Source organism: Alosa sapidissima, chromosome 14 (genome assembly GCF_018492685.1).
Source record: "Alosa sapidissima isolate fAloSap1 chromosome 14, fAloSap1.pri, whole genome shotgun sequence".
Lineage (NCBI taxonomy): Eukaryota > Metazoa > Chordata > Actinopteri > Clupeiformes > Clupeidae > Alosa > Alosa sapidissima.
In genome coordinates this window covers 35,799,543-35,826,356 of record NC_055970.1, presented here as the reverse complement: position 1 = coordinate 35,826,356, position 26,814 = coordinate 35,799,543, and the positions used below count along the sequence as shown (strand labels likewise).

At 40.0% G+C, this 26,814-nt stretch overlaps 1 protein-coding gene across 4 annotated transcripts in view; it reads left to right on the top strand.

Annotated features, from left to right (window-relative positions):
• Positions 1-26,814, top strand: part of vps13c (vacuolar protein sorting 13 homolog C) — a 392,379-nt gene that overhangs the window by 38,945 nt on the left and 326,620 nt on the right. For 2 of the 4 annotated variants that reach the window (XM_042061414.1, XM_042061412.1), the window contains exons 6-10: positions 14,875-14,937; positions 20,731-20,840; positions 21,278-21,337; positions 21,491-21,550; positions 21,626-21,706. In XM_042061414.1, coding sequence (XP_041917348.1) covers positions 14,875-14,937; positions 20,731-20,840; positions 21,278-21,337; positions 21,491-21,550; positions 21,626-21,706 — 374 coding nt within the window. The remainder of the gene's footprint in view (positions 1-14,874; positions 14,938-20,730; positions 20,841-21,277; positions 21,338-21,490; positions 21,551-21,625; positions 21,707-26,814) is intronic. The other 2 variants (XM_042061415.1, XM_042061413.1) reach the window with 1 other exon arrangement.

Genomic DNA, 26,814 nt, shown 5'->3' with positions numbered 1-26,814 from the left:
TGAACTAAGCCCCCCATCATCCCCCGCCCCGCCCCCGCCTGATGCCTCCTTGCCTGTGCCTGTTGAGGTGTCCACGACCATGGCAGCCTTGACAGGGACAACAAGGAGTCGGACATCCCCCAGCCCCCCCCCCCCCCCCCCCCACAACTGCACTACCCTATCCCATCCATAGTGTCTTTATTTACAAATGTACATACTGTAATTACACTTATACATAGCCTTATTCTACTATTCTGCTGCTCTCCATCCTGCACATACACTTATTCTTAATACTATTATAATGTTACTGTCTCTGCACTACAATAATACTGTTACCACACTGCACATAGCTGTACATACTGTACATATCTATATGGTTCATAGTAAATATCCATATTTATTCAGTTTTTTCTGTAATATATTCTGTTAATACACTGCATATATCTATATTGTTCTTACTACTACTATAATGGTACTGCCACTACATTGCACATATCTGTACATGTTGTTCATACATTGTTCATATTACAAGCCATATTTATTCTGCTCTGTTACTTCTACTACACTGCACATACTTATATTCAATTTATAGTACTCTAAACCACCTTCCGAAAACAACTGTATACTACTGTCTACACTGCACTATATTTTTTGTCGTGTCTATGCACCACCTACTTTGTATATCACATTGCACTTTTTCTGCTTTTTTGCACTTCTGATTAGACACAAACTGCATTTCATTGTCTCTGTACTTGTACTCTGCACAATGACAATAAAGTTGAATCTAATGTAATCTAATCTAATCAGTCAAAAAATGCATCATGAAAAGGAAAAAAAACATATATAAGTCGCACCGGACTATAAGTTTCTTAATTTAGAAATTTATTTCACAAAATCCAAGACCAAGAACTGACTATGTTAACAGGACACATAGAGGCCAAAAATATTGAGAATTCTACCGGGAATGTTAATGAGGACGAAGGAGTGAATAGTGGCAAGCTGAGGCAAGCCTGAAGGCTGCCAATGAGGGCCCAAGGGTAATTGTACAAAAGATTCACCGAACAAAAATGCTGATGTGGTACATGAAAATTTAGTAGAAAATGAGAAGAATGCAATGCAATCAAGCATTTGGGGCGACATTGAGGCACAAGCCGTCAGCAGAGCAAATTTTTGTGAGGCTACCTCCGAGAATGAGAGAGAAAAAGATGCACGTTTTAAAAAAACATACAGAGGAAGGAGTGAATGATTGCCGGCTGCAATCAATCATTTTGAACGATATAAAGGCACAAGCTGGCAGCAGAGCAAATACTCGGCAGGCTACGAGAGTGAGAGAGAGAAAAAGATGCGCATTTAAAGTGTAATTCCAGCAAAAATTGACCCAAGAGTGTTTTTCTGCATTAAAACACATCAAATAAGCCGTGGAGAGAGTATCTGTCGTTGATCAACCACTACAGAGCTTGCTCCGGTATACGCTACAGCCCCAAATCGCAAACAGTGGATTAGCTAAGGGCCATGAGCGAAACGCTTCCCAAATAGCATTTTTTAACCAGTAATATTGTTCAAAACAGCATAAAACCTAGTCAGTAGCTTCCTCAGGGTCCCTACACATAAAACGAAGCACCAACAATGTAGTTAGCGAACCCGGAATTTATTACAGAAGACTAAAAGAACACTTACCAACTGTCCCCCTACCAGCTTCTCTCGAAGGAAACGCCATATAAGCCATTACCTTCCAACAATAGACGTCATGGTCCATGTGAGATCTCAGTCTTCTGTGAGATTAACAGTCTACTGTTATAAACTCCGGGTTCGTTAACTACGTTGTTGGTGCTTCGTTTTATGTGCTTTTTTTAGAGACTGCATGCCTTTCTTAGCCAGTATGCACATTTAATCTGGAAAGGCAAGTTATTCAACTACCACACACAGAATAAGGTGACCATATGTCCCGGTTTTGACTTGCGTGTTCCAAGTTCCAACAAAAGCCTATCGAGACAATAAAATGTCCCGGTTTACACCAGCCACTATTAAAGTTTGGTCTTATTATAGCCCGATCATTAACTAAACCCATGTAGAATGAACAGGGCTTAAATTTCAGTGCGGTATTGCGTGTATTGCGCATAATTTATTTAAGTTCCGCAACTCTAGCCATCATAATGCAAGAAATTCCCGCACACATTTTACAGAGCTGTCTGATAACGTTAATCTAATAATGGAGCGGCCTGAATGCGGGGCTATTGACTGGACGGACCAACTCTGACTTCATTTGAACGTAGCCCCATGCAGAGACACACGCATGCAGGATCACTTTGCGGGGGCCTCTCTCTCTCTCAGCAGGATTTGTCACCGCTGAAGTCAAATTATGCTAGGTGTTTCTACATCAACTGCTACCGACAGGAAAGGAAAACAAAAGTTTCGCGATCAGGAACCGTCAGGAATTTTGCAAACACAGAAGCATGACAGCCTAGAGTGGCTTTAAGACGCGAGAGAACATGGATGTGTTCTCCATTTGAGGAACGCTATAATCGATTGCGAATGTGAACAGACAGCTACAGACTCGCCTAGCCTAGGCCTACTTTCACTTTTTAGAGTGCACATTCATTACGTGAAAAATGCTTTGTAGCAAAACAGTGATCAAATATTACATATAGGCTATGGCAGTGCATTTCATGCATGTCTGGATAACGGGTGAGGAATGTTTAGGAGACAGACTATCGTAAGTTTCATGTAGTTGAAAGAGTGTCAGGATTTCCATCTGCTTATTGCGAGACAAGGCATCCGCTTTCATTCATTCATGGAACGTGTGCTGTGCTGTAATGGAAACCTTATTCCATATAGCCAAATAGGTCTACAATAGCCTAAATTGAGTTATTTTAAAAAAAAATATGCATGATTTACTTTTTTATAAAATTTGTAGGCTGGAATGCCTCGCAGCAACAATTGTGTTTAAATGTAGGTTACTGCTTCAGCCTCTGCCAAGCTCAGAAGGGGGCAGCAAGCGACTGGTAGCTTGAGAGCGACGTGTTGGAGTCTCATGGTGTAGGACAATGACTTTTCATTTCCGTTGTGGGTTCATATCCGTTGTGTTGTGACACTTGCATGTATTGTGGCTTTTTGTTGTGTTGTGGCTAATGTATTTCGTTAAGCTGTCTTTTGTGTCGTGTTGTGAACACTTGCAAGTGTTGTGGCTTATGTGGTCGTGTTGTGGCCTTTGTATTTCATTGAGCCATCTGGGCCACCGTATTAAATAAATGACAAACAACACAAACATAGATTAAACCTTTTTTTAAAGTATATTTTTTTGGATATGATAGGAAGTGATTGGGAGAGAGAGTCGGGGTGGGATCTGGAAAGGACCACGGGGCGGGAATCAAACCCGGGTTGCTGGCATACGGTACAGGTGCCCCAGCCAGTTGCGCCACGGCCGGGGCCAGATTAAACTTTTTTACTAATTGAAATCACACACACACTTATCCTGAAATATAATACCATTGATTTTTTTTACAATGGTCATAGTCAGAGAGATATCCCTCAAAGTCATGTTGACACTACTTTCTATAATGCAAGTCAATGGGTGGATTACAGTCTATGGATAGATGGTGCTGTTGCTGATATAGTTAATCTACCCATCCCTGGACAGGAAATGACTTTCATACAAATGTCCCATGGTCATTTCAGTTTACTTTCTGATTAGTTTGATGGTCAAAAATAATGATAAAACAATGTTTTGTGAGTTCTCTCCCCACTATTATATTTTTGCGACGTCGAATTTAAACTGAAATAGTGATCTGGTCTGTGTATGATACGTTCATTTGTTTTTCCATTTAAAACCAATAATCAAAAAACTAAAATGCAGTTACTTTTTCTATATCCGTTTCTAAAACCAAAATGAAAAACAGAGATAGGGAGTCGTTTTTTCATTTTCCGATTTTCTTTTCTTCAGCAAACAGAATGGCCAACTGCCGAGTGCATTCAAACTTCTGTAGACTGCTCCAACCTGATGGAAATGTATGACCGGCAGGCGACCAAAGGAACCGTTGTTTCGCAAAATTGGGGGGGGGGTCATATCGTGGCTATCTGAATGATATGGCGTAGAGGCATAAAGGCTTGTACAGACATAATCTGTGACCTGTTGCCAAAGCATGCGATGCATTGCAGCAATTAAAGCACCTCACAGACACCTCACAGAATGTTTCGTCAGCAAACAGAAGTAGGTTAACGGCCAACCCTGAGCACATTCAAACTTCTGTAGGTCCAACCCGATGGAAATGTATGACCGGCATGCGACCAAAGGAACCATTGTTTCAGACAATCTAGTTCAGTAAGTATATATACTCTTTTGATCCCGTGAGGGAAATTTGGTCTCTGCATTTTTCCCAATCCGTGAATTAGTTAAATACATACAGCACACAGTGAGCACACAGTGAGGTGAAGCACACACTAACCCGGAGCAGTGAGCTGCCTGCTACAGCGGCACTCAGGGAGCAGTGAGGGGTTAGGTGCCTTGCTCAAGGGCACTTCAGCCGCGGGTGTGGGCATGCTCAACCACTTTCCCCGCCCACATTTTTCCTATTGGTTGAGAATCAAACCGACAAGCCCAGACATTTTAGGTAGCCTATACTGTCCAACATGGCGGACCGTGCGTTTAGTGGTTAGGCCTTCAATTGCGTTTTTTTTATTGTCATGAACAAATTAGTTGGGGGGCGTTACGGGGGGATTCCCCCGGTAGATTTTTTTTAAAACATTTCAGCGTGTAAATGTGCATTTTCCCAGCATTTCGTGGTGAAATTTTTTTTTGTCTCTTACATTAGTCTGTGTATCGCCCTAAAATCGCCGTCGTTACACTAACAAGTAGCCTAATGTTCCAACATGATAGGTCCCCGAGCAGGAATCTGCATCACGTATTGTAATTGCAAACACATTTAATAGGCGAACATGGAGCTACTTACCTCCAAACATTCATCTTACTGGACAGGGGACAGCAGCAGTGCGTTCAATGTAGCCCATGTCATTGAAAGTAAACACCAAGCCAATTTTTATTTGACTGGGAGAGCAATAGAGATGATTTTAAGAGGATAATCTTATTTAACCTTAGGCTTTTATGATTATGGTTTTATGATACCATAGGCTAAAAGTTGAACTAAAATGCAATAACAAGTTAAATTATGTTCATGTACTTTAAGTAGGCTACATTATCAGTCAGCAACTATGTTGGATGAAATGACACAACAGAGAATAAATTGGATATTAAAATCAAGGAACATTTTTTATTTTTATTAAGTGCACAAGTTGATCTTCACGGCCATTGGTAGCTGGTGTTGACTTCTTCCCCATCTTCCACTCAGCAGTCACCTGTGTTGTGAAGATACCCTGAAAGAGAAACAACAATATATTGTGTAAACTGTAGCTGAAAGTGTTCTTTACAATAGCTAACATAAAAGAAGACATTATGTCATGAAATGAGTTGATGCTATCAACTTTGCAATGTTTGGTTTGCACCAACACTTTTACTTTTACACCAACATATTTGAATATAACTGACTGTCTTTACTACATCTACTGTGTTCTTAACTACAGTTGTGTGAGAGTACTTACATTCCATTGGCAAAACTGTACTATATATCCAGAAATACTGCCAGGAGTTGATGTAGATGAGGAGGAGATGAATCTAACAGCAAGAATAGAACGGACAGGAATAAACTGGAAAATACAGAAAAACAGGTATTAAATCACAATACAATAGAATATTAAAACTGATATTGATAACCAAGTAGTGAAAGGTACTTATCTTATTGAACCATGTTTCAGGAAATAGGCCAGGGTTGGTGGTATTTCATTGGTGCTCTCTGCTGTGAAAATGGAATTAAAACAAGAGGAAACTATACTTACCTGCAATCTACTTAATACTATCTTCTGGCGGCTCAGCTATACCCATGCCCCGTAATGCAGGCTCTAGATATGCCAAAATCAAGAAGATATATACTGTGAAATACAGTATGTGTACCAGCATTCTTTCTGAACATGGCAATGTGGCATTTGATTATTTAAAGATGAAATCCAGTCGCCTTTCCTTCTTTGTGAATGATGAAATCACACGGTCATGCAGAACATCTCTGGCCTTTAAATTCAAAAGCAGCTCTGTCTCAATGGCCATTAGTGCAAGAGAGGATAGCCTCTGTCCAGTTGAGTTCCTAGAATAAGTATTTATTCTTCTCAGAGCTGAAAAGGACCTTTCCTCTGAAGCAGTGGATACAGGGATGGTAACAGCTAAGCAAACAAGGGCATACAGTTGGTGCATGCTCCTTTGTAATCCTTTCTGCTGGAGGTACAGACAAACATCTGATGGGCTCTTACCTTCAAAGTCTGCCATACCATACATCACACTGAGCTCAGCTTTTAATCGGGTCATATCAAACAATGGTCCATGGCTCACCCACAAGCTGTCAAAAGCTGCCTCTGGGAATGTTGCTCGGTAAGTTGCAAACTTTGAGGCATCAAGAAGAGAGAGGAATGAAAGCCTCTGATGATCCTTGAAACGAGAACTTGTCTGCATCACGATGCTGTCAAGAATCTGGCCATGGAGTTGCTTGTATCGGTGGCGAACATTCTTGTCTGGGTGACCTCTGCGAGTTCTCGGTGCCCCTACCTCACGCATAGTGGATGCATAAATGTTATCAAAGCTCTCCTTCTCATGTTCAACGATGCCACAAAACTCATTCACCCGGTCAAGACAGAATTGCATGTCCAGAGTTTTGGTCTGCAGTATGTCAAACAGAACGTCGGCATGAGTGAACACACCAGAGAAAGCGGAAAGCATGAAACAAAAATCAAAGCTGCACAAAAGACTAATGTAGCCATCTGCACTCCGCACAGCATCTTGATCATAGTCATCGTGGTTTTCAAGAATTGTTTCGAAAACATCAAGAAGAGCTTCTCTCTTCTCCATGACTGTCCTGACTAATCTGGAGTTGTACTGCCATCTCGTCGGTGCCACTCGAGGAAGTCGCCGTTCACAAATCTCGTCGAGCAATTCTGTTCGTTCCGGCGATCGAGAAAAAAAAGACGCCAAGCCTGAAAGATGTGAGAAGAAGACATTGCACTCTCGTATCTTCGACACACCCTGTGTCAACACAAGGTTAAGCGTGTGAGCATAGCAATGGATGAACAAGGCCATTGGAGCTTGCTCTCTCACTTTAGCCTGAACGCCGTTAATGCCAGATGCCATTACAGCAGCACCATCATAGCACTGTGCTACAACCTTATGCAAACAGTCGTGCTCCTCTAAGCAGTGACTTCTAAGATCTTCCGATTCTTTTTTACCTGAATATTATGCAGCTCAGTAGCACGTCGGCGCTGCTCATCAAGCTGTAAATCGACCCTGCTAACGCCGAATGTCACTGTCGACACTGTAGCCTGAATATGGCTAGTTGTATTCTGGTGTTTAAGTGCTGCCTTTGTAAGACAACTTAAATTAGAAAAGCCCGAATAATTCCAAACACCACGGTCATTGGAGAAAAGCAGGCAGTCAAAGCAGTACAGTCGATTATTGTACTTTGATCCAGTGAGCCATGGGTAACGTTCGTAATTACTTACCTGGAAATGTCTCACGCAGTTTTTACTTTCTTGGCTAAGTGCTAACTGAGGCATTGGTCGACCTCTCCTCACAATTTCCATCTTCTCAGTGAAATCTCTCCTTGAAAATGGTACTGACAGTAAGTTAGAAACTAGATCACACACGTCTCCTGCCATTGACCTGTCAAAGTGTAAAATTCACCTAAAGAAAGCGAGAGCGAGTTGACACATGTCAATGACACATACATATCCTGTGGCTGTCTGACAGAAGATGCTCGAAGTTTACCTCACGTCAAAACAAATAGTTATAGCGGCAATATTAGTTTTGATCGACAAATTGTTCCGGGTATTCTTTTGGAACATTGCAGGCCCACCAGCAGTCAGACCTGCCTACCACGTTGTAATAGGTTGATTTGACTGGCTAATCTGTCAGATGTAGCCATCAATCAAACCGAATCCAAATATATGATTTCTAATGGTTGCTTAGGTACCGAAAACGCAGTGATTCCTTGTGAAGGCCTGATGCGGGCCTTAACAAGGGAAGACATGCGATTGGATAAAAATGTCTCGCACGCCCTCACTATTTGTTCACACAATCTGTCAATCAGATAACATAGCGAAAAGCGGTAGGATGTGGTAGTAGTCAAGAACGATCAGGAAGGAGAAACAGAAGCAAATAATAAATGGTATAGTAAAATGTTATTAAAGACACTATTATTTTTCATTCGTTTGAAAATAGTTAGGAAGGCCCTGACGGTCCGCCACTGCTGTCCAAATAACACTGTTACAGGGGGGCTACACCGCTGAACACTACTAAAGCATTCCGTTCGCGATGCGTAAAAAACAATTTTAGAAGATTGGTGTATTTTTTTTTTAGAAAATATGGTACGGGGCCTGGGAGGTGACATAAAAAAAACAAAAAACAAAAAGCCACTGAAATTAGGTTGCAGTTCCTTATCTTGCCAACTGCGTTGGTGTTGCATTCCACATTGACTGACACGCCAACCTAGTCAGGGTGCGATTTGTGAATAAAATCTGAGGGGGGATGCGTTATCGCTCCTACACATCACTCCATCCTAAGCCTCGATTTCAGTAGTCAATTTGATTTTAGAGGCTCTAAAAATATGAAGTATGTTTCCTTTTCTTTAACTTGTTTAGCTGGATTCCCCAGTGCAGTGAACAAGCCGCTGCATTCTGCAGTGAGTCAAGACCAGAAGTTAACGTTACCACACACGCACAGTGATATAGTCTTTTGATTTTAGACAGGGCCGGTCCTACGTTATTCTGGGCCGGGGAGCACGCGGCACAGGTGAGCACAGGCTACCAGGAGAAACATCAACCAATTCAGATCAATTAGTTAAAATAATATAAGCGACCATGCCACAGCGGGCTACTGTATAAATGTCCTCATTTTTCTACCATATCCTCGAACTCGTCTGCTGCTCTGCTATGTTCTTTTTTTCTGGCTACCAAATTTGTTTACAGACATTTTTCCACTAGTTTAGCCTACCAAGCATACGCGTAGCCACGGCCGGGCCAGGCCCGTCTACTTGTCAGTCTTGCCCGTCAAATTAGAGGGCTTTCCTTCGTTTACGTTCACCATCTAAAAACAACGCACAAGTCAATACTGCGCTGAGAGCTCAAGAATCAGTCAAATCGCGAACAGCCAGCAGCTGTAATTGTCAGGTGTGATGACGCGCTGAAACTACATTCATGCATTGCTTTGCTTTAGTTGAAAATGTTTCTGCGTAATTTGTCAGCTGTGATCAAATGCGTTCAATAAATTCCACTTTTATGTCATAAATATAACCTGCCTATGCCTAATGTTTGTATGGTCACCCATTTGAACATTTCTGGCTACGCTACTGCTACCAACAACAGAATCTCTTGATCTCATGTCTTGACACTTGCAGTCAGATGGGCTAACGTAGCCTACTACTCCCCACGGGGGAGGGGGAACTTTTGATACATTTTTAAAAATAAATCGTCATCAGCCAATAGGGAAACTGCCAGAAACAACAAGCAACGCTGGTAAGAGACACAAGCTGGTAAGTGAGACACAGCAATGATGCTGTACTGGCCTCACTAATTTTAGCTCATTAGTTATCCAGCAAGTTAAACATTAGGCTATAGGATACAAAGAATGTCGATGCAGCTTGATCCTTTGTTCAGTTTCTCCCATTCCTTTATTAATTTTGTAAAACTGTAACACAGAAATACATCTCTTTCAGCTCATTTATGCCTTTTTAGGAATATACATTTAGGAATATAAATCACATAGAATATGACTGACTGCAACCGTAAATAACACACTTCATCGCTACCACGTTTCAACCACGCTAGCCGCCATTACGATATAAGAAACCATATCAATGAACTAAAATGGCTTATATTGCATGTCACACAGTTACCTAACACACATGTAGCAAACGAAATAATACTTACAGGCATTGCCCTCATAGGGAACCAAATTATAATTAAAGCGACTTATTGCTGTAAACTGGTAGCTGAATATTCACGAGACACTAAAACATCCGTGCAACTCGTACTTCTTTTCCGTGCGTGAGAGAACAGGAAGTAGGCGGAACACATTTCTGCATACCGGGAAAATGACCATTTCGCCCAGTAGATGGCACTCTAACACAACAATTGCTGAGAAACATAGAAAACAGTAAGCTTGACGTTTATGTCTGCTAAGACCATGACAGATGCACTTAATGCAGAATCACCACAGAAAGCGTTTATTTGCTTATTTATTTTTCTGGCCCCCCCCCCCCTCCTGAACGGTGCGGTTGCTCCCGTACGGTGCGTAGTGCTCGTCATGAAAAGAAAACAGCAGCTTAATATTTTTCAGGTGTTTAACAGTAATAGGCGCACTGTTCTTAGCAGTTATGCCAAAGGCAGTGAGATTAGCCATTGCATCCTAGTCACTCTGTTTGGAACATCGCAGTTTGGGTTCAAGATTTTCGGTAGTACGGAGCCCAGGAGGTGACATGGAAAAAAAAAAAAAAAAAGGTAAAAAAAAAAACTGAGAAAAGGTATGTACTGGGGACAAATACTGACTAGGTTTGTGAGATATTGAGTTTGTTTTTGCGAGATCTCGAGTTTCTTTTACGAGATATTGAGTTTCTTTTGCGAGATTTCGAGTTTCTTTTGTGAGATATTGACTTTCTTTTGCGAGATCTTTAGTTTGTTTTGTGAAACGTTCTGGAGAGCTCTAGCCACTGAAATTATGTTGCAGTTCCTAATTTTGCCAGCATGAGGCCAACAAGAGCAAAAATAAATGCAGGCCAGGCTGCGGTGTCTGTCGGTGAAATCACTCAAAGAGATCTCAGAAGTGATACCGATTACGTTACATTTGTTAGTGATGGATCGACAAATAACAACTTATTTTGAGATGGGGCTCAAATACAGCCTACATTAGGCTACATGTAAATTGAGTAATTATGTTAATTAAAAGATTAAAGTAAAGAGTAGGCCTAGGCTATTGTCTTTTGCTCGGACTGGAAGGCTATTCTAAAATCAGGGCTGGGGGTTGCAACGGGAGCAACCGCACCGGGCCTGGTCATGAGGGGGGGGCCCAGAAAAATAAATAATCAAATAAACGCTTTCTGTGGTGATTCTGCATTAAGTGCATTCTGTGTCTCACTTACCAGCTTAAAGCGTTGTTGCTTTTTGTTTCTGGCAGTTTCCCTATTGGCTGATAACGATTTATTTTTAAAAATGTATCAAAAGTTCCCCTTACCCCCCGTGGGGAGTAGTAGGCTATGTTAGCCCATCTGACTGCGAGTGTCAAGACGTGAGATCAAGAGATTCTGTTCTTGGTAGGTTAAACTAGTAGAAAATGTCTGTAAACAAATTTGGTAGCCAGAAAAAAAGAACATAAACAGAGGATGGAAAATACAAAAAAGGAGGGAGAGAACGCAAAGAAGGTAGGCCTATGGTTCTTGGCTTAACGTTCAGGCAGCAGACGAGTTTGAGGATACGGTAGGACAATGAGGACATTAATTCAGTAGCCCGCTGTGGCATGGTCGCTTGCAATTGTATGGTTGATCTATATTATTTTAACTAATTGATCTGAATTGGTTGATGTTTCTCCTGGTAGCCTGTGCTCACCTGTGCTGCGTGCGTATACCTAGGCCATATGGCTGTCGTGGTCGTGGTCGTGGTCGCGCATGCATGTTGTGCGTGTGCGTGTGCATGTGTGGTAACGTTAACTTCTGGTCTTGACTCACTGCAGAATGCAGCGGCTTGTTCACTTCACTGGAGAATCCAGCTAAATAAGTTAAAGAAAACTAAACAAAACTTCATGGAATGTTGCTAGGTTACGGGGACGCTGGCGAGACACGCCGCTCCATCTGGCATCATGTTTTTGTTTGTTTTTATGTAATGACCATTCTCTCTTTATTTGCATTATTTTTGGGTAGTTTTTGTGTTATTCTTAGTCCTTTATTTGCTGACAAGTCTGTTGATGCTGTGACGTTAAGTTAACTTAACGTTAAAGTCCATTGGGCTGAGGACCTAGCCATGGCTAACGTTGGCGTTGGCTTTTGTCCTGGGCCTCTGGTGTACTCCATCCGTGAAAGGCGCTGCACTTCGGAAAGGGATTTCTCCGCTGCCGCGACCACTGGATTGACCTGCGAGCTGCCATGCTCTGCTGCCTGGAGTCTGGATTGAGTAGGCTAACTTTAACGTTAGAAGGAAGTTTGAAGAACTCTGACGGCAGCGATCTCACTGAACGGTCGCTGTCAATGTTCACTGAGTTGCTGATCTGTAGGATCACCTACGACCTCAGACTGTTCATTGCTTCCAGTGCTAGGAAAACATTAAATCCTCCGGGTTGGACACAGCTGTGCTCCTTCATCATTGCCCTTGGACTATTCAGCCGCTTAACTAGATGCAACCAACTGGACTAAGTTAACATGAGTTTTCTTTTTAAAATGTCTTAATTATTTGTTTTTGTTTGTTTGTTATCTGTCTTGAATGTTTCACATGTTGTATGTTTCACGTGTGACGGGTACGCTGGCGATTACGCCGCTCCGTTAGGCATTTTTGTTATTTGTTTGTTTGGGTCTTGTGTGTGAAGCACTTTTGTTGCACTTTGTGCATAGAAAAAATGCTCTTCATGTTTGTCTGTAAGCACTTTGTGCTCAATGCTTGAAAAGTGCTATATAAATAAATATTATTATTATTATTATTATTATTATTATTATTATTATTATTATTATTGTTGTTATTATTATTATTATATTATTATTATTCATATTTTTAGAGCCTCTAAAATCAAATTGACAATTGAAATCGAGGCTTAGGATGGAGTGATGTGTAGGAGCGATGACACATCCCCCCTCAGATTTTTTCACAAATCGCACCCTCACTAGGTTGGCTTGTCAGTCAGTGTGGAACGCAACCTCAGATCAATGCAGATGGCAAAATAAGAAACTGCAACCTAATTTCAGTGGCTAATATAAAGCTCTCCGGAACATTTGTAGTGGTTCTCATATACATTGATGGATTTGCGAGATCTCGCAAAAGAAAGTCAAGATCTCGCAAAAGAAACTCGAGATAACACAAAAGAAAGTCAATATCTCGCAAAAGAAACTAGATCTCGCAAAACAAACGCAAGAACTCACAAACCTGCAAACCTAGTCAGTGTTTGTCCCCAGTACATACCTTTTCTCAGTTTTTTTTTTTTTTTTTACCTTCATTTTTTTTTCATGTCACCTCCCGGGCTCCGTACATAGGCTATGCGACGCGAACGGAACGAATGTCATTTATTTTTCTTTATTGCATTTCACATTATCCATTAGGTCAACATTGTCTTTGTAGCCTAATCCCTTAGGTGAAAATACAGGATCATTTTTGTTTAGCAAGTGACTATAGAACTTCAAAAAGTCATATATTGTTGGTTTTAAATGGAAAAATAAATGAACAAATCGTACGGACCTGATTTGTTAATCATTTTTACACTGAAAACAATAGAATAACCCTTTGTTTGGTGATTTCCCACATTGATTTTATTGTCTTTTCAAAATCAACACATATGCAGTTTGAGTCTTGCAAGATTGTTTCAGGTGGAATTTTGTCCCATTCTTCCTGTAAACATGTCTTCAGGCGTGCATCAGTATGAGGCCTTCAAAATGTCACCCATTTTCTGTTGGGGATAGGTTAGGACTACAGGCAGGCCAGTCCAGCACCCGGACCTTGTCGCAGTCATGCCCTTGTAATATGTGCAGTTTTGCATCGTCTTGTTGAAATATACATGGCCTTCCCTGGAAGAGGCGTCGTCTTGATGGCAGCATATATTGCTCTAATATCTATATGTACTCCTCACCATTAATGATGCCTTCACAAAAGTTACCCTTGCCAATGGCACTGACACAACCCTAGACCATGACAGACCCTGGTTTCTGTTGCAGGTAACAGTCTGGAAGGTCCTTTTCAGGTCCGGAGCACCCAGCATACATTTTTTCCAAAAAATACTTGAAATACTTATTTGACCATAATACATTTCCACTGTGTCATGGGCCATCCGAGCCCAGAAAATTCAACAACACAGTTAAGATAAGATAAGATAAGATTCCTTTTGGCACAGTAAAGTTTGAAGTGGCATTTGCGGATGTAGTTTTGTATTGTAGTGCTTGACAAAGGTTTGCCAAAGCAATCCTGAGCCCATGTGGTGCTGCTGTTCACCGGTTCGAGTCTGGGCGTGTGCAGGGCTGAGCTGTGCGGTTCAACACTTACTGTAACAGGTTACACATGAGCCAAATGAAATAGTTATCATTTACCTTGTTAAACTCTGATGATGAATTTGAAGAGTGTTACACACACGCACATGCACACACACACTGAACATTGACACAACTGATAGGAAATAGACTACATATTGTTCGTAATACATTGTATTGTGTCTGCACTTGCTGAACATACACATGGCAGTGGGCCACTCTTTTGGCTGTTGTGGGACAGATGTGGCCTGCAGGCCGCTATCTGGGGAACCTTGAATTAATGACTTTGGTCAGGTATCTTCCTGAAATCCACCTTCTAAAAGCTGTACCCGGGTACTTGCAGGTGTTGCATAACAAAGCCATGCGGGCATACAGTATGAACACCATTTGCTTCGTCCAGATGCTCCTACATTTTCTTGCAATATGTGGTAGAACATTTTTGCATTTATTTCCTTTTCTCATATCTTCAGTCGTTCTTTCTTTGATCTGGCCTCCCATTTCTAGCCTTTATCTTCAGAGTTGTCTGTGTTATCTGTCTGTGTCTATTTATATCCACTAACTCTACCCTCTTCTCTCATGTGTGTTCTGCATGCGAAAGGACAAAAGCATAAAAAATATAAAAGAAACTTTAGGAAATCTAAACACACCAAACAAAAGACAGGTATGTCAGCTTGTATGTTATCAATGTGTGTGTTAGTGAACTGGGGGCCATGGTTCTGTGCCTATTGTGTATGAGTGATATTTGTGGATGGGACAATAAACTTTTTCCATTGTTTAACTGAATGGTTATATATACCCAGGGGGCAAAACCCTACTTTTTGTAATGAGATAGGATCGTGTAAAAGGTTGTTATACATAAAATGAAAACTTGAATGTTCACAAGGGTCACAACCTGGGTGCATTACCCGGTCAACAAAAATCTTCAGGATGTGTATCCCTACTGTAAAAATAGTGCTTTGAACTCATGGGACTTCCCGATCACTCACTCAGCATTATAATCTGAATACATATCTCAGGGATAGTTCACACTAGAAATTATCAGATCTACTGACAGTGAAAAACAGGCTTTCAGATGATGCCTTTCAGATGATGCCTGTTATGCAAGTCATCTGAAATAAAGACTTGAAGTACTTAAAACGAAATACTTAAACTGTTGTTGGTCATTTTTATAGAACATTTTGTTTCCATGTTTTTCCTCTAGCTTAGCCCACAATAAAGAAAAGGCTATTGGTCTGTAGATGAGTAACCCAATATTTTACACTGTTTACACTCAAATTTGTTCCCAAACATTTTTTCCGAAATAATAAGGAATGTGAGGAGGTTACTATTATCTTTAAAGAGTGCATCTACAATTGAAACTATCTACAGCCTATGACGCAAATTGAATAGCCATGTCCGGTGTACGGATGTCTGCTTTAGTTGACTAGATTTCAATCGGTCAAGTTGAAGAGCTGGTGTCCGTTAATGTTCGTGCAAATAGGGTGATTCATGTCCCTTGCATTTTGCAACTGCGAGGTCCATGGCAGGCGCCCCACAGAAATGTTTCATTTTGCGAGTGAGATGTCCAGGCTGTCCCCTGTGCGACGTGTTCACCCCCCCAGTTTCAGAGCTATTCTAAATGCAAAATTGCACAGAGAGCCATGACTCTGGTAAACAAACTATATCCTAATAGAAAACTGATAGCTTTCCTGGCTAAATGATATAAGTTAGGCCTATTAGACAACATAAATTGTGTTGACGACCCAAATAAAATCTCCTGTGACCCAGTCTTTGGGAAACACTGCTTTAACTTACTTAAAATAAAGGACTTATATTTCGACTAGACTTGTATTTCGTGCATTTGGCAAAAGCCCCAGACAGCAGCCTAGTGGTATTGGGATTCGTTATTTGTAAAAGTTGTTTACTTCGCCCTGCTCGACTGTGCGATGGCAGCCCCTTACTTTCACTTTCTGCTGCCCTCATAGTCGGCATGGCCGGTAGCCTAATAACATGGAATGCGTGGCGTATGAGGTTGGTACAGACTACTGAAGATTTTAGATGAGTGACCGCAATAGTAGTCCTAAGTAGCTTTTTTGCAAGGCCCAGCAAAGGCTGGCAATGTGGAATATTCTGCTGGTTGGTGCACAAGCAAGTGTTCAGATTGGCTGTCTATCCATCTTTTACGAGGATTTCACTGGAGCAGATCTTCCACACAACTTCGGTAGCCTGGTCAGTATGTGTCTTAGCAGTGCACTTTCATTAGGCCATAGCCTATATAATATTTTAGATTAGTTTTTTTTTTTAAATTGGTGTTTACTAGCTCCCCACCCCCACTGACGATATCATCGTCCATCATCGAAATGTTTCACTGCACACATTGTCAAATGCCAATTAAGGGGACATCGCCCAAACCCTAACCTAAAGGAAAGGAAATAGTGCATGCAAAGCAAAGTGCATGCCAGGCAAGTTTTAAAGTTTTAAAAGCTATTTCATTTCTAAAGTATACGATAAACAAATAAGTGCAATTAGACAGTGACCGACAAAGTGGAGAATTATTTATGTAAAGGATAATGTATAGAACGCCGGTCATTACTGGGAAAATAAGTCCCGACAGGGCGAACCGGACCCCGACGCGCAGCGCAGGGGTCTTGTTCCGCCCTGAAGGGACTTATTTTCACAGTAATGACTGGCGTCCTATACATTATCCCACTTATTATACGGCAACAACACATGCTGCTGAACTTGAATCAAACATTCTTTAGAACACAGCCAAAGTCCTTTTAGGCAAGTCCCTCCACTCGGCGGCCATATACCAACATTTTATGGGCACTCATCGGGCATAGTCTTTGGTTCGAACTGCGCGTGCGCAAGGCTTCACGACACCAATCTTGCTCCAGCAGCGAGATCACAACATATGATTGGCACGATGTCTTCACAACACACCATATGATTGGCTGGAATGTATTCACATGTCGACGTTTTGCCAAGGAAGGAGTGGGATATGTGTAGACAACGGCCATATTGGCGTGACAAACTAGCCCCATGCATTTCTATGGAGTATTTTTTGAGTGCTGTGTCTCCACATTAGAAAGTCTCTGACACAGCTGATCAACCGTCTGCTTTCACGTTTGAATGAAGTTCCAGTCCTTGCGTAGTGATATGAAAGACAATAATCAGAAGCACAAAACCCGTTGCCATTGACAGCGGTGATTAAATGCTTTGCCGGTGATTTATGTAGATTTAACATAGGCCCGAACGTTGGGAAGGCCCATTCATGTGAATGGAACTTTCTGCAGCACTCTGAAGAGCCGTGTAATAAATACTAGTTACAGTAGATACATTGGAAGATAGAAACAGTTAATTAGTTAATCAGGCGTCCATTAAAATTCGCAAACAATGGCGAACGTTTGCAAACAGGAACAGAACGTTTTCTGTTGGCCTTCAGTTTTCGAGTTTTCGGCGAACAATTGCAAACAGGAGGTGGTTCTCTGCGAACATACAGTGGAACTGGACGTGAGTTTGACGAAGGCAACAATGCAATTACCTTTACAATGGAATGTTAACACCAAATCGTTCAAATGTAACTGTACAAAGAGAACATGTTCACCACGAACGTTCGCCACTGTTTGCCAAATTTGAACGCACCTCAGTTTGTCCGCTAGTCAGTAAGTTGAGCAGGCCTTTATTAACAGAACTCAACCTGATATTATTGGGATGAACGAGATTATATAATATAATATATTATTATATGGCTCCTCAGAATGCTGCAGAAAGTTAATAAGCATGTATGCTTCAGCAAGCACACTATTAACTATAAGTGGATGTAGTTAGTTGAGTAGCTCAAGCTCACTTCCACCTGTTTTCTACTGACAGCTTCTCCACTTCTAAGGCCCCCTTTCTCTGTGTACCTCTCCATTCAACTAGGAATATTGATGGAATGCACCTTACATCCATCAATCGTTCCATCTATTTACATTATTCCATTTATCCATCAACTCATCTATGTGTCAAGACATACATCTGTCATCTGTTTACATGTATTCATTTGCATTAATTAATTTAGCAGACACTTATTTATCCAAAGCAGCATACAACCATGAGGAGTAACATTAAAGCTAGATTGCAGAGGAGACCTTAGATAACAATTAAAACTACAACAATACATACTACCAGAGGATGAGAGTGCAGACGTTGCAGAGGCACTCTGAAAAGTTGAGTCTTCATGAGCTTCTTGAAGATAGAGGGATAGAGCCAGACTGATTTGGATCAAGGAGGTCATTTTATGAAGGGAATTTTGTGAATTGTTAAGAAACCTCCCTTTCGTAGAGTCCAGCCGATATTTCTCCACTTGGGAGCAATAGAACGTTTTTCATGCAGCGGTGTTATCCAAACTAGTTTGAATGCAGTTGAAAATGTACTGGAAGCCATTGAAGCATTAATCACATGTGTGATTGCTTGTGAGATGGTAGGAGATATGACTTGGAGGAGGTTGGTTGAAATTTGGTCCATTGGGCATGTAGTAGGACGGGTACATGTTAAGAGTTCAGACATCTCACTCCCATGAAGGAAATGATACAGTAGGACAGCTGCATTAGTGGCTGGTAACTTGTGAGGTTGGTGTTTTAGTTTTGTGCCATACAACGTGTCTTCTTCATATATACCTACAACTTGCTTCATCCATCTCTCCAATATAACTACATCCATCTCCATACAACATCTCCATATATCTACATCCATCCATCTGTCTATCTACTTCCAGGGCTGTAATTTGTTTTGTTTTGCTCAAAGCAGTGGTGCTACAGGGCACACAACTTGTAGCATCGGTACAGCTCTAAAATCAACCACAAGTAGTGCAGCTCATCATAGGTAAGTGCCAGACAGAGGCCACGAAGGTTACATAAAACAAAATCCAAACTTTAGCAAGAAATGTTTTCAGACAAACTTCATGGTCTAATTCAATGTGGTTCACAAAAAATGGGATGACCAATGCCATCTCCCATCAACCTGGAAAGATACTAAAAACACTAACTATTTCTTTGTTTAGTCGGAGCAGCTGGTGGATCTTTATGTGAAGACCTTATGTGTCTTTCCCTTGGTGCGCATCAATGTAAAAAAAAACTCTTCCTGATTTTTCCTACCATTGCTTGACTGGGTCTTCAGTCATCTGTAGTATTAAAATTACCATCACATTGGATAGCTACTTTCAACTTGAGTGAAATACTTACGATGTTATCTGGAATTGTTATCTGGTAAGTGAAACTAGTTCAAATATGAGTTTATCGGATAAAAGGTTGTATTTTCATAGAAGTGGAAGGAATGCCACAGATTACGATTACTTTTTTTTTAACTTGGAACACTGTAGCCCCTGACTGACAATTTTAGGGGTGCAAGCATAAATTATAGGGGTACTCACTTTAAATTGACTGGCAATGCAAGTATTTTCTTCCCCCCACATTTTAATTGTGTTACTGATAAATGTTGAGGCAATAGATACAGAAATGATGTGCTGTTTTATACAAGAGTTAGGTCCAGTTGAACTATGCATTAATATATGATTGGACAAGAGTCATCATCATGAGACATGACCGTTCCATTCATTCAAAGCCAGAGGGCAGCGATTTCATAATGTTGCATTTGACCGTTATTAAGAGAGTAAATCTCTCAATCACATCTAGAGCTGAGGATACAGTTTGGGGTGTTGGTGTTTTTGTAATATCTAAGTAATATAAACTCCCTCAGCCATTGCTGATGGAAACATTGTTTTCTTGCCTTTTTCGCCACATCATCTTCTCAACCTCAGGAATTTGTTGCTGTAGGTCCTGGATGACGTGACCTGTGCAGTTAACTAATCACTCCTGAACCCTCCCCCTCTCACAAACATTGGCCTACACTGTCAGACTTGTTCCCTTATTGTTTTTCAACATGAAATAAAATAATAATGCAGGTCGCACATGAGCGAGTAGTTGAAAATACTTGCATTGTCTCAAAAAATGCTTGCTGTCTGGAACTCTGAATTAATAGGAAATATTCTGATTACGTGCACAATGAAGACATCAATTTGTTTCTAGCATAGACTACCACAGAGATATACAGATTTCAGCAGTAGAAATTGGCCGTGCTACTGCGATTGGGTGACTCCTACATGTAAAAAGCAGCATTAGGAGTGCTATGGACCCTCTCTGTAGGTTTCCAGTAATTGTTGACCAGGTTGTACACCCAGGTTGTGATCCTTGAAGTTTTTAGATATCATTTCTGGGTCCCAACCTTTCAATGTATTAAGAAATGGTAACCATACTCACAAGTATACGGTGTGTGGTAGTATGAAGTATGAAATCATCATTTAGCCTTAGTAGCTACAGTGTTTTAATGAGCAGATAAATAAACCATATTTATGTATTGCCATGTGATCCATAAACACCAATGGTGCATTCAAAATATTTACAACCACTTGATTGAACTGGTTATTTCATTTCAGAGAATCCTAAAGAAGAGAAAAAAGACTCATTTGTAGAGAAGCTTGCCACACAGGTCATCAAAAACTTGCAAGTGAAAGTCACCAGCATCCATATAAGATATGAAGATAATGTAAGTTGTAGAAATCTGGAACAATCTCCAACCAAACATTAAATCTGCTGTGCCAGTCTCAGCGTTTAAATCTTAAATCATTTTTACAAAATAGCATTTCTTAATAATTGAGGGGTTCATTCTTTGAATCTATGTTGTATTTGCTATTATTACTACTACTACTACTACCACTTTCTTGTTTGTACACATTTTTACAATTGCTTTTTCACCCATGTTTTTTCCCTTCATTTCACATATCGTGGTAAAGCAATTTGTGCTCACTACTCGCAAAGTGCTATTAAACCAAATTTATTATTATTATTATTATTATTATTATTATTATTATTATTATTGTTACTAGTTGTAGTAGCAGTAGTAGCAGTAGTGTGAAGTCACTATAAATTAAGTTACAATACAGTGAGATATGTAATGTCCACAACTTTGCTTTTTTATTATAGGTATCAAATCCACAGAAGCCCCTCTCAATTGGTGTAACCCTTGCAGAGCTTAGTTTGCAGGTGAAGATGCAAACACAAGTATTTGTGTCCATGCAAACGCACCGTTTGTTCGTTTTTGTGTTGCTTTGCTGATGCTTGAGCATACACATTGTGGCTTTTTAAATGGTTATGTAACTGCTTTTAGGCACATCATTATGCTCTTATATATTACAGACCACGGATGAGAATTGGAATATGTGCATCCTTGATGAAGCCTCCAAGATATTTTATAAGGTAACATTATTGGTCAAACAAATGACATTTACATTTTTTCCACTTCATTTACCAAAACTTTCCCTTTCTCTGCAGCTGGGTCGTTTGGAGTGCCTTTGCACTTACTGGAATGTCAACAGCTCTACTATGTCCTCTGGGTCATGGGAGGATATTGTGGTAATGTACCACACACATTCATCATTTTCACTTAACATCCCACAGACTAAAAAGTGTCACACATTGTGACCTTTTTATTGTTAATGTTTAATCTCATATAAACATAAAAAGCCTAAATTTCCCTCATGATGAACAAAGTATCCTTTCATCTATTTACCTATTCTAAATTGGGCCCACTTTACTCAAGAGTGAACTTCTAGTGGCAAATTTAAGGAAAAGTTGGCAAACCATCTCTTTCCCATAATGTGTAGGTGCTGATGAATAGTTTTATTTTTTTTACCATGTGTGACGGTCTGAGGACCGGCACCCAGGATTGGACCCAATAGCAGACACCAAATCAGGAATTGAAGGGAAAATACTTTAATGAAAACTTAGCTTCAAAAGGGCAGTTCAAAAATAAGGAAACTCTGACAGGGCAGGAACAAACTCCACAAAAGGCAGGGCAAAAACAGTCCAACACTCAGAAGATTTCAAAACTTCAAAAAACAGATTAAATTCCAAAAGGAGCAAAGAACACAAGAAGAGACAGGGTTTAACTACACAGAACCAAACAGGACTAACAAGACACAGGTGGAAAGGAACAAGGCAATAATCAGGGAACAAGGCTCAGGTGAGGGGTATGGTCAAGAAGCAAAAGCACATGACAAGGGTAAAACAAAGGAACACATGGTACCGACACAGGAAGTAAATCAAAGCACAACAGGAAGTGACAGGAAGATATAAGGCAAGGCAAAACAGACAAAAAATACAATCACTACAGAAAACAAGGAATACATGGCCAGGACCTAATGATCCTGGGCCGGATCCTGACACCATGCATAATTTTGCATGTAAAGCCTGCTAATTTGATTAATATCATGGGCCTTTATTAGCCTGGCTAACGCCAAACCCCATCTCATTGAGATGTGGTTTGGGAACTACACATTCATTTTCTCGTATTTGAAACGTGGTGTACGAATGCCCAGAGCCGTTTATTGGGCGCTACAAATGTCTATCAAATGCGTCTGTACGTACCTCTTAAGGCATACATGGGCAACATACGGCCCGCAGGCCACATCCGGCCCGTGGGCTTTCCCTGACCGGCCCGCGTAAGGTCCGTGAAAGAACAATAGTCAAGAGCCTAGCATGGAGATAATGCATGCAAATCAATATCGTCGTTTTTATTTTGAAAGCGACTGCTATTTGTACGCCCATACATTTGTGCGTGGATGCATACGACGTAAACACCCTCACTGATGTGCTGGTGAATAGAATTTATGCTTCTGCGTCAACACAATGCAGTTGCCTTTACGTCGGCGTAAACCTTTCAAAGTTTTGTGTCTCTTATGTCTGCGTCGCTCACCACCGCAAAGGTTGTTAGAACGAACTCCTACTGCTGCTCGTTGGCGATACGAAGTGTTCATTTTAAAACGTTACTGGCAGATAAACAGTTTACAATCGGATAACCCCGTAATTGTAACCAAAATATGTCTGAGTTTATTTGCAAAGCTTATGTTAGCGAACTACTATGATGCTACTACCCACAGGTTGCTTGAAGCAGCCGGCTCAACACACAGAGCGAGTTGACCAATCACAGTTATGTGCATAAAGTTAAAGCAAAAACATAGCCTACATTTTTTAAATAGTTTTCTTTGTGCATGTTGATTAACTAATGACAGCCTGCTATTGTCTGCTCCACATTTTCGTAGTCTAATTCTGCATAGAGTTAATTTAATGATTTAATGATGAAATATTGCTGAGTGTTGATGGAAATGGTGGCACAGGCCTATCGGTTGTACTGACTCCTTCACATTTTCATGACCTAGCCTAATTATATAGATATTGTAGTACTTTTTTATATCAGTCTTTGAAAACTGAAAAAAATGTCAATGTCAAAAAATCATTTTCTAGAATGATGATTAAATACTGGACATAGATTAAATATTGCTGTTTTTCCTTTGTCTCCCTCACATTTTCATCTGTTCCTACGACTAGTAAACAAAACCATATGATTTACTTAATGTTATACAAGAACAGAATAGAATTGAACAGAATTGAGTTCAGACTTGAGTTCGGTATTTTGGGTCCGGCCCTCCTCAACAGTCCCAGTTTGTCATGTGGCCCCGTGGGGAGATTAGTTGCCCACCCCTGTCTTAAGGGCTTTGGTGTGTCGTCATTATCTTGCTGTCCCCCCTCTGTTCTATGATTGGTTCCTTTATTGAGGTGAAAGCGAAGTCCATAGAATCCAGGCTGCCTAGCAGCGTGAATAAAATTGTGCGTGTAAGGCAGCGTGGGAAAATCCAGGCTAGGCCTTTATGAATGGAGTTAAAAAATAATAGTTGGTTGATTATGTACTTGGAGGAAAAAATATATACTTTTTTCGTATTACCAGTTTTCTACAATTGTTATGATTAAATATGTAAATGAGGCATTTTCTATTTAAATAGATACCAATGTGCATACATTTCAAATACAGAAATCTGAACATTGGATAGTCAGGTTCAAAATTCATGTTTCATTTTGTAGGCAAATTCAGGTCAAATTTATTTACACTAGCAATTTTGGATTTCTCATTACTCCATGGGCCAGATGTATCAACGGTGTATAAAGTAGTTAAAATCATGTTGAGGTCTTTCTACACATGAAAGGGTATTTATTTATTAACCCTTAGAACCCTAGACTGTTTTAAGTGCATTTTCACTACCTTTAGTTAGAAGGATTTATCCTGGTCATTGTAAGTGTACATTTCATGTATTAATACTTGCATTGATTTAATTTAGATTTTTAAATAATAAAAATACAAAATGCGTAGTATAAAAATTCTTATATTTTGACATGTATCTCACCACTGCAAGCTGGAATCTGTCCTGAATCTGGCAATATCACTGCCATTGTGGAGGGATTCTCTGGGGCTGAGCAATTTACAGACATATGTGGTGTGTGCCTTACAGAAATAAATGGCATTTTTTTATTTTCTGCGCTCCATATCTGTGACACGAACTGATCTGACCCGACTTTACCCGAGTTTGCCTGTTAGCCTGTGTGTGCCTATGGTGTATGCGCTCAATGATTCTTTACAACAACTTTTTACTGCATTGCCATGAACAAAGTAAAGGCAAAAAAGGTGTTTCTTTGTTGAACAAATTGGGATGCAATGAATTGGATTATGAACATGCTTTAGAGAAACACACAATAGAGTTGGATTATAGACATGCTTTGCCACAAAAACAGACAAAAACGTGGGGTAAGTCCAGCTAATGAAGTTATTATTTTGCTGTCACTTCCGTCACGTCTGTTTTATAACCCAGAAGTATGTACTTGGTATCAAATGATAGCTCTGAGTGTCCTCTTTCATCTGACATGCGTGGCATATCTATCCGATCACGGGTCCGCGAGTAATTCAAACGAGAGTAATGTGTGCAGCGTTGGTTTGTGTACATAACGTTATTATTTTGCAGTCACTTCGTCTGTTTTTATAAACCAGAAGGATCAATATACATGGTACCAATGGATAGCCCTGTGTCTCGTCTTTCATCTGATATGCTTGCCATATCTATGCGATCACGGGTTCGTGAGGAATTCAAACGAGAGTAATGGGTGCGCAGGTGAACGCAGAGAAGTATAGACTGTAAATATGATACAATTTGATCATGATTTTTTTTTTTTTTTTCATACTTGATCGTACAGACAAGTCTCGTTGGAAAGCCCCACCTTTGCTCTGTCACGCAATAAAGGTTTCATCTCGCTGCGATGAACAGTTCCAGAGCAATGTAACAGAGAAGAAAGGGTGTGTGTTTTTTTATGCACTTAGCGTCAATCGGGTTCTAAGGGTTAAAAGACACTTGCCAGAGGACATGAGTGCCTCCGTGCATTGTCTTAATGTGATATATAATAATAATAAAATGTGCACTTTGCAGATTGGTGACACCAAGAGTAAGATACAAACTAAACGGCCCATGCAGCCATCATAGTATTTTTGTGCACGTAATATTGCTTATTGCATATTTCTTCCATACCTGAGCTATCAACATAGTTATCAAATAAATATCAAATAAATAGGAGGAGATCACATCAAGGTATTTAACTGTAACTAGAAAATGTAATTTCGAGGAAATTACCAGTGCATGAAAATATAAATATACTGTTTATTAACATAAAATGCAAAACAAACTTTTATTTGGAAACAGTTGGCAGGAGTCATAGTTGATAACAACTGACAGTTGAAATGTCTAAACAGTTAAATAGTTGAGTAGTTTAAATAGTTAAATTATTTAATAGTGAATTATTGTAGTGAGGACATTTATTTTGAAACAGTTGTGGGCAGAGGATATAGGAACAGAATCTGTAGTCTTAATAGAGCCAGATTGTATGCTTAAAGCCTGAGACAGAGTATATAGTTTAAAAGTTGAATTTAGATAGTGTAATGGATGTTGATAGACAGAAAGTTTAGTTTCTGTTAACCGTGTGACTTAGCTAACCTAGCTAATCATTTTTAGTAGTTATGCTAACTATGTTAACTAGCATGCTAACATGTTAACTATGCTAACCATGTGACTTAGCTAACCTAGCTAATCATTTTTAGTAGTTATGCTAACTATGCTAATTAACATGTTAACAATGTTAACTATGCTAACCATGTAACTTAGCTAACCTAGCTAATCATTTTTAGTAGTTATGCTAACTATGTTAACTAGCATGCTAACATGCTAACCATGTGACTTAGCTAACCTAGCTAATCATTTTTACCAGTTTTGTTAAAAATGCTAACCATGCTAACTATGCTAACCATGCTAACTAGCTACAGTGGGTAGGAGTCATAGTTGATGACAAGTGTTGACATGGTTGATGACAAGTTAAAAGTTGTTGATAGACAGCTAGTTTAATAGATAGTTTAATAATAGTTTAAAAGTAGACTGTTTAAAAGTTTGATGTAGATAGTTTAAAAGTTGTTGATAGACAGCTAGTTTAATAGATAGATAGTTTAATGATAGTTTAAAAGTAGACCGTTTAAAAGTTGAATGTAAAAAGTTCAGTAGTTTAATGGGTTACATTGTTTAACAGTGGATTATTGTAGTGAGGACTTTTATTTTGAAACAGTTTTGGGCAGAGGAAACAGTTGAATAGGATGT